At 49.2% G+C, this 19,008-nt stretch overlaps 8 protein-coding genes across 8 annotated transcripts; 2 read left to right on the forward strand and 6 right to left on the reverse strand.

The window, feature by feature from the left end:
- Positions 1–10: 10 nt before the first annotated feature.
- Positions 11–802, reverse strand: pst2 (putative NADH-quinone oxidoreductase Pst2; the record flags this gene model as incomplete). The annotated part of the gene is made up of 4 exons (XM_032056853.1): positions 11–112; positions 170–566; positions 627–712; positions 776–802. 4 exons carry the CDS (start codon positions 800–802, stop codon positions 11–13), a joined length of 612 nt encoding a protein of 203 aa, XP_031916752.1.
- A 533-nt stretch (positions 803–1,335) lies between these two features.
- On the reverse strand, positions 1,336–2,756 carry yth1 (cleavage polyadenylation factor RNA-binding subunit YTH1). Its single transcript, XM_032053730.1, has one exon. It carries the CDS (start codon positions 2,459–2,461, stop codon positions 1,694–1,696), a length of 768 nt encoding a protein of 255 aa, XP_031916753.1. The 5' UTR covers positions 2,462–2,756; the 3' UTR covers positions 1,336–1,693.
- Position 2,757: 1 nt separating this feature from the next.
- Positions 2,758–4,028, forward strand: BDV38DRAFT_239114 (uncharacterized protein). The gene has a single exon (XM_032053731.1). The coding sequence runs from the start codon at positions 3,132–3,134 to the stop codon at positions 3,369–3,371; it is 240 nt and encodes a 79-aa protein (XP_031916754.1). The 5' UTR covers positions 2,758–3,131; the 3' UTR covers positions 3,372–4,028.
- Positions 4,029–6,229: 2,201 nt separating this feature from the next.
- BDV38DRAFT_8144 (glycoside hydrolase family 18 protein) lies at positions 6,230–8,028 on the forward strand. The gene is made up of 4 exons (XM_032063966.1): positions 6,230–6,663; positions 6,767–6,791; positions 6,897–7,131; positions 7,188–8,028. Exons 1-4 carry the CDS (start codon positions 6,476–6,478, stop codon positions 7,847–7,849), a joined length of 1,110 nt encoding a protein of 369 aa, XP_031916755.1. The 5' UTR covers positions 6,230–6,475; the 3' UTR covers positions 7,850–8,028.
- Positions 8,029–8,338: 310 nt separating this feature from the next.
- BDV38DRAFT_239124 (asparaginase ahrA) lies at positions 8,339–9,937 on the reverse strand. The gene is made up of 3 exons (XM_032053732.1): positions 9,626–9,937; positions 8,855–9,555; positions 8,339–8,766 (listed from the first exon to the last, which is right to left on the reverse strand). The coding sequence occupies exons 1-3, from the start codon at positions 9,801–9,803 to the stop codon at positions 8,509–8,511; spliced, it is 1,137 nt and encodes a 378-aa protein (XP_031916756.1). The 5' UTR covers positions 9,804–9,937; the 3' UTR covers positions 8,339–8,508.
- Positions 9,937–10,526, reverse strand: BDV38DRAFT_239125 (uncharacterized protein). The gene has a single exon (XM_032053733.1). It carries the CDS (start codon positions 10,223–10,225, stop codon positions 9,977–9,979), a length of 249 nt encoding a protein of 82 aa, XP_031916757.1. The 5' UTR covers positions 10,226–10,526; the 3' UTR covers positions 9,937–9,976.
- A 1,305-nt stretch (positions 10,527–11,831) lies between these two features.
- On the reverse strand, positions 11,832–13,029 carry BDV38DRAFT_279670 (DUF3712 domain-containing protein; the record flags this gene model as incomplete). Its single annotated transcript, XM_032059083.1, has 4 exons — positions 11,832–12,140; positions 12,207–12,328; positions 12,387–12,802; positions 12,869–13,029. 4 exons carry the CDS (start codon positions 13,027–13,029, stop codon positions 11,832–11,834), a joined length of 1,008 nt encoding a protein of 335 aa, XP_031916758.1.
- A 2,527-nt stretch (positions 13,030–15,556) lies between these two features.
- Positions 15,557–18,217, reverse strand: BDV38DRAFT_8323 (uncharacterized protein). Its single transcript, XM_032064005.1, has 2 exons — positions 15,880–18,217; positions 15,557–15,816 (listed from the first exon to the last, which is right to left on the reverse strand). The coding sequence occupies exons 1-2, from the start codon at positions 17,973–17,975 to the stop codon at positions 15,663–15,665; spliced, it is 2,250 nt and encodes a 749-aa protein (XP_031916759.1). The 5' UTR covers positions 17,976–18,217; the 3' UTR covers positions 15,557–15,662.
- Between the last annotated feature and the right edge of the window lie 791 nt (positions 18,218–19,008).

The following is a 19,008-nucleotide window of genomic DNA, read 5'->3' on the forward strand; positions in this document are numbered from 1 at the left end:
TACCATACAGTCAAGCGAAGTTGACACGCGCAACGTGCTCGTAGAAAGCCTTGCCCTGGCCCTGAGCGATCTCGAGCTCGAGAGCGGTGGGCTGACGGGAACCGTCGGCACCCTATGGATGGATATGTTAGCAAATGATTACGCAACGAGACACAGATGCAGAACTTACAGCGAAAGTACCAGCACCCCAAGCGCTACCACCGTGGATCTCCTGGAGGTTGGACAACTGGGGGAACATGGTCTTGTAGCCGAGAGGAACGTAGATGAAGCCGTGGTGAGCAAGAGTACTCATGGCAGCAATGGCGGTAGACTCCTGGCCCCCACCCAAGGTGCCAGTAGAAACGAACAGACCGGCATACTTGCCCCAGTAGCCACCGGTGGCCCAGATGCCGCCAGTGCGGTCCCAGAAAGCCTTCCACTGGGCAGGGAAGTTACCATAGCGAGTAGGGATACCGAACAGCACAGCATTGTAGTCCTTGAGCTTATCAGGGTCGGCAATGGGGTGATCTTTCTTGGGAGGAGCGTGCATCTTAGTCAGGACCTCCTCAGGCAGTGTCTCAGCAATTCTATGGAAAGATCATCAGCAAGTAGACTTTACGAGCTAATGCTTCTTTGTGTGAACATACTGGTAGATGTCGGCCTGGCCACCGGCAGATTCAATACCCTGCTTTTCAGCCTCGGCCAGGGTGGCGATGTGGCCGTACATAGAGTACTACCGTTTGTTAGCCATTGTGTGCAATGTAAGGAGACAAGCAGGAAGGTTAAAGTTACATACGTAAACGATAGCAACCTTGGGAGCCATGGCGACGGTAGATGGTTTTGATTTTAATGGAAAATGGGGGAATCGAGGAACTCTTAATTGGGAGATGGATGAACAATTGAAGTATCGGCTGGACAAGGCGAGTACTCTTATATATGCGAGACCACGATCGACCACGAGGGGTCGGGGGCTACCCCTCCATTCGAAGACCTCAACACCAGAATTCAACAAGCTTGTCAAAAGATCCGTAATCGATTACAGAATCCATTAGCTTTGAGAGAAGCGTCGGATGATTGGTTCTAGAAGGGAGACTGTGGGGTTTCCCGGGGATCCAGCCCAATATCAATCGCTCCACCGGCACCTCCTGGGCCAATCATCAGTGGGGATGGTGACTTAGCTGAGTCTTACTGATGATTATCAAATGGTCCCCTTTCCCGCTCCCAGAACGTTCGATCCGAACAGAACCTTGCTGAATGATCTCTTATTCAGATAATAAAGAATGATTGTCAATCCGGGTGACTGAAAGTACAACCCTCTGCGCTTCAATTCCGTCTTGATGAGGGAATCTATCTACCACTAGGTATATACTTATACTAGTAGGTACATAGCAACGCACTGGCCTTGCTGTCGTGATGTCATCCACTCCGGAAGGTACGACGACGCCATGTCACCTCAATCGAGAGTCCGATCTGTGGCTGGACTGTGTTGCACAGGATCAGATACAATGACAGGCCACGGCATTGTTCCTTTTGTGTTATACCCTATATCAACCGCTATTATAGTTCACTAGATTATGCAGAGTACATATGAAAAAAAAATTGTCAATGCCTGAACTTGGGTATCTCAAACGTTCTAGTAATAAGCTTAAATCCACCACGATCAAATAACCTTCTCTTCTCTCCTATCCAAAAATCTCACAGGACATGTCCCCGCTTATAGCCCACGTCCCCGGCCTCTAAAACGACCACGCATGAATCCACCCCCGCGTCCCCGCTCACTCCTCCATTCACGTTCTCGTTCCTTTTCCCTTTCCTGTTCCTCCCGGATTAAAATCCTTTCTCGCTCCAATTCCTCCTCGGTCTTCTCCACCCTAATTGACGGCTTGGGGAGGTTCTCAATCCACCGGGCATGAGCGTCCGCGCAACCCTTGCCCTCCGGGCAGAACCCTGCCAAGTAGTACTGACACAGACGTCGGCGCACATGACGTTTAGCACATAGCGGTCCTAACGGGCAAAACCCCCGATCGTAGTGTTCGCACGGCGGTAACCGAGCCTGCTCCCGCACGTGCTGATACAAACAGTCGTCACCATTCGGACAGTAACCTGACCGCGAAAAGGACTGGCACTCTGGCATGCGGCGAAGGTTGTATTCATGGAGATATTCACATTTGAGGCCTTTTTTGCACAGCCCCTTAAGAAAGTGCTTGCAGACGAGTGACCCGTGCGTCGTAGACGGTGCCAATCCGGAAGCGGTAGTCGTGGACGTTGTCACTCGTGATGGGGTCGGATGTCGATCGGGACAGGCAGGCCCTAAGGGGCAATGGCCTTCACTGTACGCCTTGCAGACAGGTACATCACAGGCGAGTCCGAAGCCGAAGCTATTGCGCAAGAAGGGGGTGAAAGAGAAATCGTTGTAGCTTGGGTCGCGCTCGCTACCGGAAGCCAAGATTTGTGATGCGGCGTGACTAACTTCTGCGGACATGGTTGTGTCGTATCGTACTAAAAATGGAAGGAAGAAAAGGATATGTGACTATTTTGGTTATAAATGCAACGAGTGATTACGAGCTGGAATGCTCGCGGCAAACTTGAGCAGCAGCAGAGTTCGGATACAATTCGGCGCTGGAGCTCGTCCAAATCTGTAAGCAAGGGGTTCCGTGAACTGCGTAACTCGGTGACTTATTTCGAGGATAATGGCTGGTAATGGGTCAATGCAGTGGTGGTCAAACCCAGGATGCAGGTAAGATTCTGGTCAACGTCAAGGAACAGCTCGATGGTAGAAAATGGCGTGACATTAAAATGGAAGGCGGTGGCAAACATATAGGATTAATCTTCAATCAACCAATCATGAAAATATCTCACGTGACTGCCAGCTACCATGAATGATTCCACGACGCCCCGCATAAACATTGCTCAAGGCTGGGCAGTTAAGTAGAAGCTGGATCTTTCTAGAGTGGATAGCTGGAGAGGAGTCTTCAGTGTCCAGACAACTGTCCCTTGTCCCAGACATTAGTATTACTAATCATATCTCTCGCATCCCCGGACTTGTCGATGCTGATGCATACTAGTACTGTTCTGCGAGCCATGTGAAAAACAGGTCAGCTACCAATTGAATCTTCATTATTGTCGGACCACGAGCTATCTTTTCTTCCTCAATGGTTTGCAAGGTCCAGTTTGGGCAGCTTTCCCTCGATATGAGATATCATCGTATCTTTGTCTTACTAGTGTATCGCATAGCATGTGAGCGTCCTCGCCGATACTTAGCTATTTTCTTTCATTTCCCCCCAAATCAATTGCGTTCGTGTACATCCTTATTGCCAGGTGAGTTTCCCTGCTCCAGTCTCTCCCTATACTTGTTCGTTGCAGTTCGTTGCAGCTGTCCAAGACGCTACTAAGGCCATTAAAGATATCTAGATCCGAGAATCGTCCATTTCTCTCTCCTATAAGCGCAGATGGGGTTGATATACTTAATTAGGCCAATTTCTCTTCCTTCAACTTGAGCGTCATATGGGATGCATAAACAGCGCGTATGTAACGGGGACTTTCCATCTGCTCGAACAGCACTCTCGCTATGCTTCTCACAACTCCACTTCAAGTAGAATGGCCAGCATCATGCCTATGGTTCAAACAGAAAGGCGACATATGTTCTGCCACACGTGAAGTAGCGGCTTTGGGCCTGTCGACGGGCCCTCGGCTGTATTATCATATTGACGCTGAGTGTCGCGATCACCATCCACTTTCTATAGTTATTTGGTAAAGATACTATAGGGACATTCAGTCAGTTATCTGGCCAACATCCGTACCCCCACATCGGCAGTATGCTCATCCCTTGGAGATTCTCGCAAGCTGGTGAGCACGCATTCAATCAGAATGGTTCGGCAGATAGAGAAGTTTTCATGGGATACTAAATCAGTGAGGTAATCAAAATGGAGCTGGAGTAAAGCCAACAAGCCATAACCGAGATATATAATATAGACGCTGTCCTAAATTTGGTGCCTGATTAGGCTCCAACAATGCTAGTAATCCCAAGACAGAGTAAGGTCCAATTCAACTGTATAAGTGAGAAACTGAAATACCCTCGGTTTAGCGACTGTCAATTTGCTAAATAGCCAGCTGGGCCGAGGCAACGGTTTGAACCTAGGGAGAAAAACATTTATCATTTCTTCTCTCTTCGGAGGACTTCGAAGAGACGAGGGTCTAAAGTAGCCTAAAAATCTATAGTATATCAGGTTCTACGGCTCTACATTCTACTTCCGATCCATAGTGCTTCCTCTGAGTTCCCATTTGAGCCAGCCCAATCTCAACCGACCTACCTATTCCTCCGGAGATCTACCGTTGCCGTAGATAGTCCTTAGGTCTTCCGAATATGACACTCAGGACGTATCACGAAACCTGAACCAGGATCGCAATACAACTAATCTCTCGGACGTCTGGGGAGAGTTTAAACCATATCAGGTATAGCCTTATGTGTAGTTGATCGTGTAATCACGTGCATGCTTAGCGCCTTGGAGCCTTTGCAGCTGAGAATTCAGGAAGTTTACTAGTTGAATTAACAATACTTCGTAAATGTTTCCGATCGGACATGGATCCTCGAGGTATACCTCAAGATTCTAAGGCGAATTAGACCCAATCATTCCGACGTCACGCAAAAGATTACCCGGTTTAGGTTCAATAGCGGAAGTACGACAACCGACTACCTAGGTCCTAGTCTAAGGGGTAAAAGGAAAAGAAACGTTACCAGAGGAAAGAGAAAGAAGAAAGAGGATTGCAGATCTGGCCTTGGGGGTTACGACATGGCTGCAGACGTAAACACCAGTGTTGCTGCCCCTGCATACGAGACATCCTAGGAAGTCACAACGTCACATGGTCTGCCTGGCGGGTCTGACTCTGGCATTGATATTCCGTGTGTAACACGTCGGAAAATTGTGGACAATCCATTGTTGTTGTACGATATAATTATACATACGGACACCATTAGTTCTGAGGCATTATGATAGAAATGGTGGTTCAACTCACGATGTGTTAGGCAGGTATGGGCGGAGGTTATGGCCCGGGCCTTCCATTTAGGGTTCCGAAAAGGAACTTGCGGCGATCACTCCAACCATCGTCAGACTTTCGCCTGCACCCCAATGGTCAGGTGCATGGCTTGGGATGATTGACGCATGAGTGATCCCTGAGCTCAAAGAGACCCAGTCATATCCACGCATGGAGCATCATCATTTGCAATCCGTCATGCGGGGGTGGAAAAGCGACTAATTACTAGTCTGCAGTTCTCTCCACAGCCTCGAACGAGTAAGAAAAGGTAAGTAAACCTTATGGGGTAAAAAAAGAAAATCCAAGACCCAAAACAACAAAAAAAAAAGAAAAAAGAAAAAAAGAATTATTTTCCTCCCTTGCCCCAGCTGAAGTCCACTTAATCGACCGACAGTGCTCAATATTTATGAAACATCTCAAAGAGTTCCATCCCAGCACTAGTGATATTGTTATTGTGGCATTTGCGCAACCGATCTTACCTAAGGTCGTGGTGGTTCCCGTCTTATACTATACCATTACCAAGTCAGCCCGCAACGCGCAGCCCTCTGCCACTGATCCACCCAAATCTTACAATGAGGTTGGGGGTTAATCCGTTATTACTGGACTCGTGGGTAGATCTTCATCGAAAAGACCCAGAACGGTCTTCTCAGCACTTCCAAACCCGCGTGCTTTGCCCAGTATTTCACCTATGAAGCTTCCGGGGCACCCAATGACTATCAATCGACGGAACAGACACCGAAAGGTGGGGTGAGCGTATTCCGGGATTTTAAACCCTCTGGAAGCTGCTGCCGATCAAAAGTCCCTTTCGATATGATTCTGACCTTGTGGCTGGTCCACGAATGAGCATAGTACCGTCGGAGGCCCAGATTGACACGGTCCTCTTGCAACCCTGCAATAGAAGGATAAATAGAATCTTATTGTCCGGGGATGGAGTCTTAGGCTCGGGGTGAGAGAGAAAAAGTGAAAGCGTCATTTTCCAGCACCGGGTACAAGTCAAGACTTAATGCACGGCCTCTCAATCAGCGTGCATTGTGCAGCAGATGTTATGTCACTCTTCTGTCGTTCGACGGTCATGGAAAGTCGCTGAGCACTGACTTTGGTTGCCTTCTTTGATTCACGCCTCCTCAAAAGACCTCACCTTGGGGGGAGGGGCTTCGCTTTCTCTTTCCCTTGTCTGTTCTTTTTTTAAAAAATCACCCCAGCACAATACGAGTAGATCACGAACTAAGAAAAGAACCATTTCAACCGCCCCAAAGCAAAGAAACATCCCCCACACGTGACATTGTCCTTAATAGGGAAGTTGCGTTTCGCACACTTTATTTTTTTCATGATTGTTGGTGCTTGTGGGCCTTTTTTTATTTTTCTAATTATTTTTCTTTTCGTCCATTCTCTCCAAATCCGCTATCTTCTCTTTACAACATCTCCTTCCTCTTAAAACCCCTCATCTTGAGTGTATGCTACCATCATGCCATTATCCGGCGGTCTTTTCCCCCACTGGCGTCGCAAAGCGGCGGAACGCTCCAGCAACAGCTCGTATGAGGTTCCATACTACATGAACGCAGCTTATTATCCCAATTGGCGGATATACCGAAAACAGCCTCCTTCATCGCTCAGACTGGGATTTGTCTCTCATATCTTCTACGCATTTGCTTGGTAGTACAGCCATACATCAGACCGAGGGAACCCCAATCCCTTGGCCGGGGTACATACACATACAAAAGTACAGATGTTAACCAAGGCGTTTTGTTTGTTTTAGGGTCAAAGAAGACGGCACCGTATATGTGGATCTCCCACCCGATTTTTCTTTACTTAGTTTCTTTTTTGAAAGATAAAATTTTCTTCTTCATCAGAGAGATCCCACGCTAACCGCAAATCTAAATGCATAGTTAAGTGATGAATGGGCTGATGCGCAAATGCCCGTGGACGGCACACAGGGCTGTCTCCGGGCCTTCACGCAACTGAAACCGCAGTATCCCAAGATGAAAGTCATTCTTTCCGTCGGCGGAGGCGGCAAGGGAAGCGAGAACTTCGCTCTCGTGGCGCGGAGTCAATCGCGCACTGAGACATTTGTCCGCACGGCCAGGGCACTGGTAGATCAATTCGGTCTGGACGGCCTCGACAGTATGCATCAACACCTTCCTCAACTGACCATGAACATATTACTAATGTCCTCCCAGTTGACTGGGAACACCCCGCCGACCCACAGCAAGGCATGGACTATGTCCGACTACTAGCAAAGCTGCGGGAAGCACTGCCTTTGCCGCGATTCGTATTAGCAACGTGTCTTCCGGCGGGCCAATGGGCTCTCCGGAATATCGATCTCTTTAAGGCATCTATGTACCTCGATTTGATTAATCTTATGACGTATGATTTTGCCGGACCTTGGACGAACGAGAGCGGACACCATGCGCAATTATACAGTCCTTCTCGGAATCCAGGCGCTGTCTCCTGCCACTCTAGTGTGCAATATGTGCTTTCGCAGGGTGTCGATCCGAAGAAAATCCTGCTCGGAGTCCCTGCCTACGGCCGGTCATTTCTGGGTAGCGAGAAGCCCGGTCAACGGTATGCTGGTACGGGTGGCGAGGATGGCGTGTTCGATTACAGTGATTTGCCGCGTCCTGGCGCTAAAGAGCATCATGATGATAAACTTGGCGCGGCCTACTGCTCCGGTGGTGATGGCGGGTTCGTAACCTATGATACGCCACGAACCGTGCAGCAGAAGGCCAGGTTTGCGACCAAGACGAAGTTGGGAGGATTATTCTATTGGCATATCGGAGGGGATGCACGCGGTCCGCGGAGTTTGATCGAGACAGGGTATAACACGCTACATGAGATGTAGCGGTTTGTCGAAACTTCCCACTCGAAGCGCGGAGAGATAAGAAAAGCCCAAACAGAAAGTAACAACCAAACCAGAAAAGAAATCCGAGGAACCAAAAAAAGGGAAAGGTGGTCTACGTGTCTTGTGTTTATTATTACTGTGTCAGAATACCAGGTATGAAAGAAATGCATTGAATAAACCTTTTACTCTTATGAACTAGTAGGCTCCGAATCCTTGTCGCGGATCAGACCATCTGGCGCATAAGCTTTCATTTATTTACTTAGAACTAGTATACTAGTATCTAGATCGATCCTTAATTTCCTCCAGATACAATGGTATCTTATGGATTCTGCGACTACAATACGGAACCACCATTCTGAAGTACAAAGTTTCCCTAATGGTTCTTATCTCTTTTATGGAAGTAAAGCATTACTACACAAATAGAAAGCTCAACGCTCCTAAGTAAAAAAAGAGAACCAGAGACCACCCACAAACCCCAAATCAACAAAATCCCTATAAAAATATTTAATATATTCCATTCGTAACTCTATAATCTATATATAACAACCAATCCCCGCCCCCCTTGAAGAAAGAAAAAAAACCCATCAAACCTATATATAATAATACACAACCCTCAACCCCAGAGCCCAAAACTCAAGCAGTAGAAGAAACAAAAAGTTTCAAGCAACTCCAATCCGCTCAAAAACCGACCTCATCTCTTCAGCGCCCTTCCCCTCCGCGAGCAACAAACCAAGCAGAATGCGCGTCTTCGCAGGGTTCAAATACCCACTTGCGATCTGGTTCGATTCGTCAGAGGACGGCACCTCCCCGTTTCCGGTGCGCGTGCTGGCTACGATGGGGATGTTGTGTTTGGTGGTGATGTCTTCGATAGCGGTGCTGAAGGGGGTGGAGACGGAGCCGGAGCCGGAGCCGGCGATCTGTTTTTTATATTAGTATTTTGGTGGTTTAAGAGGGGGGTGGCTTTTGTTTTTTAGTGGTTGTGGTGGAGGTAGGTAGGAGACTTACGACGATGCCCTTTGCGCCGTTTTGGATGGCGGAGTAGAGGGTGTCGTTGTGCATGTCTTCGTATGAGTAGAGGATGTCGACTCGGGGGATGGCAGTGATGTTCTGTATATCTACTTCCGTCTTGCCTGTTGGCTGGACTGGAGGGTAGAAGAAGTAGGGTTTGTTGGAGACGACTTCGCCCAGGTTACCCATTTCGATGGCCTTGAAGGTATCGACGGTGTTAGCGTTCGTCTTGGAGGCGTAGAAAGCGGAGACGATGCGGTCGTTCATGACGATCAGGGCGCCACGGTCTCGGGCCTTGGGGCTTGTGGCGACGGTGACGGATTGCAGGAGGTTGAGGGGGCCATCGGCGGAAATGGCGGTTGACGGGCGCATGGCACCGACGATGACCACGGGCTTGCGGCAATTGACCGTGGCGTCGAGGAAGAAGGCGGATTCTTCGAGCGTGTCAGTGCCGTGAGTGACGACTGCGCCGGCCATGGTGGGGTCATTGCAGACGACCTCGTTGATCTGCTTGGAGAGGCGCAGGAGAATGTCGGAAGTGATGTCTGGGCTGCCGACGTTGGTGACTTGAACGCCGGCGACGTTAGCGACGTTCAGCATTTCCGGGACTGCGTCGATCAGTGTTTGGATCCCGACAGCGCCGGCTTTGTAGCCCGTTGTTGCGGTGTTGTCGGCGCTGGAGCCGGCGATTGTGCCGCCTGTTTTTCCTGTTTAGTTTCTGTTTCGGTGGAGGGGGGGACTTGTGGGATAAGTTAGGGGAGTGTGTACCTGTCGCGAAAATGGTGACGTTTGGCAGGGTGGTGTTCATCTGGGTGAAATTCAGGCCATTGGGGTTGGTGAACACATAGGTGATGTTCGAGTCCGTGGCTCGAGGATACAGGAGAGGCGAAGCATGCGTGATAGCAGCTAAGGCCGACAAGGCAAGTACTTTGAAAGTGACACCCATGGTTGTTCAAAGTTTTGGAGAGGGAATTGAAGTTGAGCTTGCTCTGGAGAACAGAACCAACATTTTTGGAAGACTTGTCAGTTATATAGGGCTTCCAAGTTCAGCCCTCTCACACGCGTTGGCCGATTATATCCCGACGTCTACCAAGACAGAAAGTATTGGCGATGGTTGCCTTATCGTGGAGAAACCCACGCATTCGATACATAGTCGTCTACACCAGATAAGTGGTGCAGTAAGAAGATCACAGCGAAAGTCGTTTCCCATAGATGAGGCATTTCACGTAATGATAATCGCATATCAACGGAGCCAATCCAGGCACCAAGGTCTTGGAGAAACTCCAATTCGTCTTGGCGTCTTGTCTTTGAAGCATGCGAGGATCGTGATGCGAGACATACTCCAACTGCATAGTTGCGCATATCCATCAGGGCATGGCTCTTGTTGGGGTAACTCCGGAAAACATTTAGGTAATTGGATCCAGTGATCTTCGCCAGTTAATATGAATATGTTAATATCGCGGTCTGATAAGATCCGATATCATCTTTCGGGGCATGTCGGCATCTTGACCTCGTGCTGTTCACGGTATTTGTCTTGAGCCAGTTGAAGAATTCAAGTCCAACCTGGGGAATACGTTCAATTGGTCACATCCTGCGATAAGGTCACTCCATCGTCGGCTATTAGTCGTAGCAAGTTGTAAGAACAATGTTGATTTATCGAGTGGATCGCCAAGTGCTTGTCCTTATCTCGGCGGGGAGCCGATAGGAACCTCCTTCGACGCATTCCGACGATTACCCTTATCCTGATGCTCAATATCAACGGATGATTGAGGCTGTGTAGCGGTTACCGACGTCATTCTAGCGCTGCAGGATTCGAATCTGTAGCAATAGCACTGCTAACTATGACAATCTTCATTTATATAAACCCGATCCCAACGCCCGGCATGGCTACCGAAACCTAAAAGTCGAAAAAGAAAGAGAAAAAGAAAAAATAAAAAAAAATAATAACAACAATAATAATAATAAATAAATAACCCTCAGTATCAAGAGTACAACTTGACGACCCAGAGCAGTCTGCTTGACCACCCTCGAAACGGACAAAGGCCAAGAGGCACGTTCTTCCAGTGGATATTATCTGCTGTACCAAGGCAGCTACCACATCAACCATTGCCCCGACTATTTCCACGTTTGACCATCCCCATCGAATAAAGTTACACGTGGAGGAGATCACACCGTCGATATGCTACCGGATGTAACTACTTCCAAGTAGTAGGTACTGTCCATCGGACAGGCCGAATCCCCGGGACTCGGGGATGACGATAGGGCTTTTCTGGCGACTTGATCCTGAGAGTCGACGGCTGGTCTAGACCGTGGTGCTGGTTTAAGAAACACCTCCCCCCAATCCATTGGATCATCTTAAGGGGGCGATCGACGGTAAACTACAGGCTCGGTGCGGGAACTTTAATCAATGAACCATTGGGTTTTAATCATACTTTACCACAAGGTTGTACCACACCTCCAGCGTGATTGAACTTGTCTTGATATTGTTGTTAAAGTGCCGGCCTCGCCGAGGTCAAGTCTTGAAAGTTATTCGACATTCTGGCCGCTTGAAGAAAAAAAATCAAAAATCAAAACAAGTCTAATAGATGTAAAATAGGTAACCAAACGGACTTGGCGTCTGGTCAAACTGCTCCCAAATATGATTGATTTGTATATGTAGCGAGCACTACTATAACAAGAAACAGCCACTGAGCAAGGGAGTCTCAGCGTCGAGTGTTATACATGTGTAGTTACTCAAAATGCTGTTCTGATGAGATATGAAGAAACGTGAAGAATAAATCAATCCGGACCACCCTCCCATCATCAAGCAGTCGGATCATCGCGGTTACATTAGAATGGTATCAAGAACAATTAAAGACGTCATCGGCACAACTGTAGGGCTCCAAGACACAAGTAAGACACATGGAACAGTAAAAGTGTAGTCGCAATGACCAAAACGGGTGATGGTCAGCAGAATATACATGGCGATGCCCTTTTAGCTCGAACCCGAGCTCGAACCAACCACCTCGGTAATGTTCAGATCAACCCGTAGCTTGTTCGATGCCAAAGCCCTCGAGAAGTATGGAAGAGCCTGGCCATCGTACACGCTCGAGTTGGTCTCGGAGCCCGTGATATCCACGGGGACAACCGTACCGGGATATTTCGACATCATACCAATGATGGCCAGTTGGTCCACTTTGGCTCTCATGGGGAATTTGTTATCACCAGGTTTCAATACCAGATCCTGGATGTACGATGTGCCAATGGCGGTTCCATTCACGGAGAGATCAAGGGTCACATTGCCCTGCAGCCATCAGTTCGCGGGCTCTGCGTACAAGAAGAACGGAGTAAATCAAATCATAGTACATACCAAGCTGATCGTCATCACCGACGGGTTGGGGATCAGAACCTGTCCTTCAGTGTTCGTTCCGTCGGATGCCTTCGTACTAAGATGCATGCCAGACAGCGAGAATCCCTTTAGCTTGTTAAGGCCTTTCATGCGGTTAGTGAACGTGACTAAAGCAATGAGAACGTTTATCTGCAGGCATACCCTTCATAGTAGCGGTGTGGTTATACGTCACGCTGATTTTGTGCAAACCTGACTGCTTCAAGTCCGGCTTCCCATAAACATTGAGGCCGAGATATTCATTTTGCATCACCGCTATGGCGAAGTCGCCAAATGCAGACACATCAGTCAAGTCTAGGTGCTGGTCTACATGCACTTCGACCCCATCCGTCGCTTTGAGTTGCGGAATGGTCGCGATGGCGAACGGGGCTGCGCCAAGCAGGCTAACACTTGCGTTAAAGCTATAGATGGTTGGGTGATACATGCTGTCCGTCCAGATGACCTGCTCCTGGTCCACATGGAACGAATTCGGTGTCGGCTCACTGATCGTCATCGACTTGACTTCCAATTTCGAGTCGTTAATGTCGCCCTGTGCGATGTTCGGATAGCCGACATATACCCTATTTGAGCGATGCTGTCAGACGGGCTCCGCTGGAGAAGGCCATTTCTACAAGGATTGAACATACACTGGAAGAGCCACAACGAGCACGACTACAATGAATGCGATGAGGTGCGCCCACCACCATTTCTTGAAATGGGCCGCCACGCGAGTTTTGAAGCTAGGCTTTGTGGCAGTGGGTGAGGTCACCATGCCTACCTCAGTAACTTCAGGCTTGTCGTTCGACATCTCGCGTCGCTGGACCTCGATAAGGTTGACCGAATTGAACTGATGCTAAGGCCTGTCACACAGGCAGCCCTGTCACCCGCCAGGTTAGGAGGCACCTCCCGAGAAAAGGACCGGAGAAGCCGAAAAGGGGTCATACCAAGATTTTTCTCGCGTTTAGCACCGGCTGAAACTTGCCTCGCTTGTTTTTCTTGAAGGGGCGGGCTACAGGAGGCATTATATCGTTAATGACACCGTCAAGAATATTCTCGGGGACTTTTGACAGCGACAAGAAAAGGTAAAAGAAATATATATATGGGCAAAGGGAGATAAAAGCCACATTGAGTAATCATGACGATGACATACCTTCAACAACTCTCAACTCCACAATTGCACACAGAGTAAGTTGGGTAGAAACGTGGCAGAGTGATCAACAAGCACAAAAGACGTCTCCGACCGAAACCAAAAACGAGAAAATCGGATTAGGGCATGGAAGGCAGGGCCGTTAGATGGCTTATGCTCTATCTATAAGACTATCGGGAGGTGGCGGATCTTCACATGTGTACTTCTCAAAGAATCCAGGTCAAGCACCGCGGAACTTGGGCTTTTGGGTCCCAGTCGGCCCCAGATCCCCATGCAGAATCATTGAGCTATTGCTAAATAGGGAAGCCATGTGGAGATCACGACGGCGGACCACTGCCAGGGTAGTTAGGACACGGACTCGCACAAAAAATTGAGGCAGCGTTCCGGGGATTTACCTTGAAACACACCAGTCATGCACGAAACAGATATGGGATACGTGCGTATCGTTGTTCTGCCCATGATCAGCAGTATCATCATTCAACCGAGGCAGGAATTGCAAGCTCATGTCTTTCCAAACATTGCGATATCAGCGATGGGTTGGATTGGTTGAGGGGGAGGGAATAAGAAGTCGAGTAAGCGGATGGAATGCAACCCCGGGCCCTTCGCCTACTTTCCCCAAATTTCCCCATGCTTGGCAGGACATTGGATCGTCATTGGACTGGGGCCGAGACCCGAAGTGAGACTAGTATTAGTCCTCTCAGGAGTAGTACTAGTTAGTGGTTCGTACAGTAGGTAGTTAGTCAAAATGGCCAGAAACCCAAAAGCCAGCCAACAGCTCAGTTCCCCATGTCTTCCGCCATGGTCGGACGGGGAGGCAAAAATCTTCTTTCTATGCTGCCATCTCCTTTGGGTGATTCCTCCGGTCCCTCAAACCCAATCGTCGCTATGGGACAGGGGTGTGCACTGCACAGAGGTGGCGACTTGCATTCTTTTAATCAATTGACCCCTCCTCCAGCTTCAGCGACAGGGAAATGAACGACACCTTCGAGTGGAGGCTGATTGGAGGGAAAAGCTTGTCAGCTGCCCTCTAGACCGACGCAACTAAAAATCAATGACCGGCACCATCCAATCCTATCTCTCCATTAATCTAAAGAGACTTCCTCCTATTCCAGTTCCTAAGGCAAGGTACCAACCAATTTTGTCCCGATTCTCTTTTCTGTTCTTTTCCTTTTCTTTTCTCTTCTTTTTTTTTTTTTTTTTTTTTTTTTCCTTTCAATCTGTCTTCCTTTTTGCTTTTGCCCACCCCCCCACAAATTGAAAGATAAACAATGAATCAGGAAAGAACAAAAATAAGGGAAATGGGGGCACAAGAAAAAAAAAAGGGTTCGAGCCACGACGGGACCCGTCATGACTAACACACTTCTGTCACTTCCTACGATAGTCACTTCAAGCACCAACGAACTTTAGGGTTCATTCAACACGAGAAGCCTCGCTTGCCAATCACTTGGCTGGGAAATCTCCTATCAATTTTTCATGTGCATATAGGGCCATGTCTAGATGAAGTAACCACCCGCTTCTCAGCTATTGGGTATAAATTTTCCGCAAACACAACTTCCATCGACCTTCTAGGGACGATCCCTCGGGTCTTGATGGGACGGCCCACATTCCTATTAGATAGGATGATCATGAATCTCATCAGTTGGGGTCTCGACCGACACACACACACACTAACCGGCTAAGCTAGACAGAAATTCACACAGTTTCGCAGGGAATACTGCAACCAGATTGCAAATATAAAACACAGGCAATGGAGAATGGAAACATGAGAAATCGAGAATGTAAGTAGAGAAAGACGGGTGAGCGAAAGTAGAGAATAGAATACATCACGCAGTGATTAGAAATTATGGGGTATCCAAGAAAGAAATCCAACGCTCACAAGACCGAGAGGAGGAAATAACACCCCCTTCCGTAACTGGAGCAGTTGCCAAGACCCGCTCGAAACGTATAACGAAATAGTTGGGGGAAAGATAGAACAATGGCAAAAAGAAAAGAAAGGAACGGAAAGAGTGAAAGGCAAAAGCAAGTCTGAAGTGACTGCTTTGAGTAATACAGTTGGAGGTAAAGGCAGAATCCAAGCAACATGTCGCTGTGGAGTCTGAGAAAATGATTCGGAATAGTGGGTGAAGAAGGGAAGGTAAAAATAAAGTCAAGCAAGAGAGAATGTAGAAGTGAAAAGGGATATATAAAAGCCGGAGACAGTTGAAACGATCATGCGAATAAAACGACCAGGAAGCAGTAGCTGCCGAGTGACATCGTCAATGCATCGTGCCCAAGAGGCAAACTGCAAATACCGTCTAGGCTTCAGCAGCAGTAGACTTTTTGCGGTGGAAAAGACTGCGTGTCCGAGATTTGCTACGCTGCTTCTTGTCAGGTGTCCCACCGTGACGACCGCGGCCACGCGATCCAGTATTGGGATCATCATCAGAGAGGTACTTGTCTTTGTGGATCCTGTTACAGTAAAGTGTGAGTCACTAGAATGAGGCATTATCGGGGAACAAATCCACCACTTACCAGCTGTTTCCAACCATGTTCACGCCCTTTGCTTCGGCCTGGCGGTAGAATTTGGCTGCCTTTTTCAGATCTTTCTTGCAACCAATGCCCTCGGAATAACAAAAGCCTGCCTCCACAAGGGCATCCGTATCTCCCCATTGACCGGCCACCTCAAAGCAACGCAGGGCTAACGATTTATCCTGCTCAATGCCCCATCCATTTAGATGGCTCACGCCAAGCTCGTAGATACTGAGGGCAAATTGGGCACGGTATGCTTTCTGCAATTCCCTCACCCGATTTGGCATGGCCGGGTTAGAATCATCCATCAACTCCAGACCGACAGAGTCCACGGCTTTGCGCAACCACCTAACGCCCTCCTGCTGATTGGGCCGCATACCCCAACCATGTCGACAAGCCAAAGCATATAAGAGCATGCCGGTCGGATGATCCTGTTTCGCTGCAACACGGAGATGGTAGGTGGATTCTTGCAATGATCCTTTTTCATGGCACTCAATCCCTTTAGTCACATGCTCGTCTGCGCTGATGACGGCGGAAGATGCATTGGTCTTGGCTGTCTGTGGCCGGACAGTCGATGCAGAGTCTGCAGAGGAAGTGGCATCCGTTGCCTCCTCATTAATAGGCGCCTCTGGGGTAGGCGCGCTTGTAGGGATAGGTGAGCTCGAAAGAGCAGATTCACCTGAGACCGGTTGATCTGTCGACGCAGCTTCGGAGGGACGGCGAGCCTCGGGGGAGGCCGGCACTTGCGGGGCAGATGGGGGCATCTCCGGCGTGAGCAATTGTCGCCCTGATACTGGGGAGTCATACATGGAGCGCGCTTTCTTGGAAGATACCGAATGACGGGAGGGCGGAGGTGACGGGGTTCGCGAAGACCGTGGAGGCCCAGTTGCGCTCAGCTGATCCGGACTCTCGAAAAGCGGCTCCTGCCACTCAAAGTGAGGAGTGTGAAGGCCGGAGAAAACAACGGAATCCCTGGAAACCTGGCGTCCGCGGGGAAGTGGGTACTTGGCATAAGTGTACGACACAGCAGATGATGGTTCCTCGCGCATGGATTTAGCCATATCACCCACTGAGGGTACCATAATGGGCTGAGGCTTCGGACCTCGAGGCTTTGTCCCCTGTGACTGCTCGGAAGTCCCTGTCGGCACGGGGGCTGACAGACTGGTGCTGGACCGACTGAGAGGGCGTGAGAAATTGTATGAAGGGCGCGGAGGATGACCGCCATTGTTCGAAGTCTCTGAGTTCAGAGAGGGCGAGCGTCGATGACACCTGTTCATAGAAGTCATGGGTGACTGTGGCATTGACGTAGCGCTACAGGAGGATAACTTCCTCGGCTTCGAAAAGGTCGAGCCCGCAGTCGAACTGCTGTAGTCATCATCCGAGCTCTCGGGTTGCAAGGTCCTATTACTGCTCGAAGGCCTTGATCGTGGCGAGACCGGTGGCGCCAGACCCCGTGGAATATTGAGTCGAGAGGAGGCAGCATCCGTCAACGAATTTCCAGGTGATCCTGTCAGAGCCATACCAGAGGGCGCGGCGGCATAAAAGCGAGCTGGCGCTTCTGGTACAACGCCCTTGGCTGTATCTTCTTGGGACGACCCCGCTTGCGTAGCTTCAAGATAGTCCTCCTCCGAGCTTACCACAGACGGTTCGTTCTCTAGAGCCCTGTTCATATCATCATGAGGACCATCTTCGTTGGCAAATTGCGGCACGCCGCTCAGACGAGGGTGTTCGGACTGGGGACGGAACTTAGGTTCCTCCAGCTCAGGATTGGCCTTCAGCGTTGGCTGCCTGGTGAGATCATTTCCTCGCCCACTCCGTGAAGAATCGTTTGAGGATGGAGAGCGAAAGTAGCCCGGTCGAGGTTGCGATAATGACCGAGCGACACTGGCCGGAGGGAGTCTGCTCATGCGCCGGTCTCTGCGAGCCGACTCCTCTAGTTGTTTCGCCAAAAGTCGGCCCTGAGCCGCGAATGCATCAAGGGGCGAGAGCGTGGGAGGTATTTCACCGTCAAAGTGTTCAATGCGCGGCGAAGGCAGACCGCTGCGCAGAGTGTCATGGGAGGGCGAGCGAAGTTCGCCAAAACGTGGTCGGGCGTCCATGGTAGCACAAAGGTGGTTTCAATTGGCTGAATGCGCGTATTTTTGGAGATTGAGAGGAGCACAGACGTAGGCTAGGTTGCCTTCAATCAAATCATCTAGTTGTTTGCTACCGCTATAAACCTTGGACGGGTTAAGCTTGGACTTCTTTTACGAATCGAAGTAGTTTGAGATAGTAGTCTGCAACTGATTAAGTTCAATGCGCGGCGCGGGGAGGTCCTTCAAGCCGACGAGACGAAGGAGAGAGTCCTTTAATGACTAGCACCGTATCAGACTCAAAGAAAGGAATGACAGGCGCCGTGGGAGGAAAGGGTAAACGAGAATTGAAAAGAATAGGTCTAATAAGCCAACCAGGCTTATGGGGGGCGGGCAACGGGAATCGAATCAATCAATCGCGGCGGCAAAGGAGCGACAAATAGTTTGGAATGAATATGGGGACGAACGGAGAGAAAGGGTAATGATAACCGATTAGATCGTAGTTGAAACAATCACAAGCCAAAGGGAGGTACGATGAACAAGCATCGTGGACTCCGATGGACGGGGTGGGAGAGGAGAAGAGAGAGAAAGAGAGGATCGGATGGATAACGAGAATGGACTGACTTGGACTTGAACTTCCAGATTATTGGTTTGAACCAACGCAACTGCAAAATAAGCCAAAGGGAGTTTTCCATTGTTACGCCCTGACGATCACCAAACAAACGAGGGGCGCCTGCATTGACAGTCAACTCTGGGCAGTCCCCACGCGGAGTACCAAGTCTGACGGAGGTATCCTGTCGTATCAACGTCTCTTCCGTAAGGTCAGTACCGGCCTGTGACACCGGTGATCACGGTGCAGGAGTGGATTCCTGCAGCCAAGCCGTAGCCAGGCACCACCATTCCTCAAGCCGTATGAAACAAGCGGATTTCAAGGAGAAAACGCGTACATCGTTACCGTCATACCATACCAACATATGATACATACCAACGGTACCGAGTCAGGGGTTCAGATGAACTGCTTCCAGAAATTATATCAAAGTTAACTACTCCGTACATACTG

This window comes from Aspergillus pseudotamarii (genome assembly GCF_009193445.1).
Source record: "Aspergillus pseudotamarii strain CBS 117625 unplaced genomic scaffold BDV38scaffold_10, whole genome shotgun sequence".
NCBI lineage: Eukaryota > Fungi > Ascomycota > Eurotiomycetes > Eurotiales > Aspergillaceae > Aspergillus > Aspergillus pseudotamarii.

What these genes read in the sequence shown, in the direction of transcription:
- BDV38DRAFT_8323 (XM_032064005.1), bottom strand. Translation starts at nt 17,975, where the DNA reads ATGGACGCCCGACCACGTTTTGGCGAACTTCGCTCGCCCTCCCATGAC. An exon ending in AACATGGTTGGAAACAGCTG is followed by an intron (nt 15,817 to 15,879) that starts GTAAGTGGTGGA and finishes TTACTGTAACAG; the next exon opens with GATCCACAAAGACAAGTACC.
- BDV38DRAFT_239114 (XM_032053731.1), top strand. Translation starts at nt 3,132, where the DNA reads ATGGTTTGCAAGGTCCAGTTTGGGCAGCTTTCCCTCGATATGAGATAT.
- BDV38DRAFT_239125 (XM_032053733.1), bottom strand. Translation starts at nt 10,225, where the DNA reads ATGGATATGCGCAACTATGCAGTTGGAGTATGTCTCGCATCACGATCC.
- BDV38DRAFT_8144 (XM_032063966.1), top strand. Translation starts at nt 6,476, where the DNA reads ATGCCATTATCCGGCGGTCTTTTCCCCCACTGGCGTCGCAAAGCGGCG. An exon ending in ATCTTCTACGCATTTGCTTG is followed by an intron (nt 6,664 to 6,766) that starts GTAGTACAGCCA and finishes TGTTTGTTTTAG; the next exon opens with GGTCAAAGAAGACGGCACCG. An exon ending in CGGTCTGGACGGCCTCGACA is followed by an intron (nt 7,132 to 7,187) that starts GTATGCATCAAC and finishes ATGTCCTCCCAG; the next exon opens with TTGACTGGGAACACCCCGCC.
- yth1 (XM_032053730.1), bottom strand. Translation starts at nt 2,461, where the DNA reads ATGTCCGCAGAAGTTAGTCACGCCGCATCACAAATCTTGGCTTCCGGT.
- BDV38DRAFT_239124 (XM_032053732.1), bottom strand. Translation starts at nt 9,803, where the DNA reads ATGGGTGTCACTTTCAAAGTACTTGCCTTGTCGGCCTTAGCTGCTATC. An exon ending in CGTCACCATTTTCGCGACAG is followed by an intron (nt 9,556 to 9,625) that starts GTACACACTCCC and finishes CAGGAAAAACAG; the next exon opens with GCGGCACAATCGCCGGCTCC. An exon ending in ACGGCGCAAAGGGCATCGTC is followed by an intron (nt 8,767 to 8,854) that starts GTAAGTCTCCTA and finishes TATAAAAAACAG; the next exon opens with ATCGCCGGCTCCGGCTCCGG.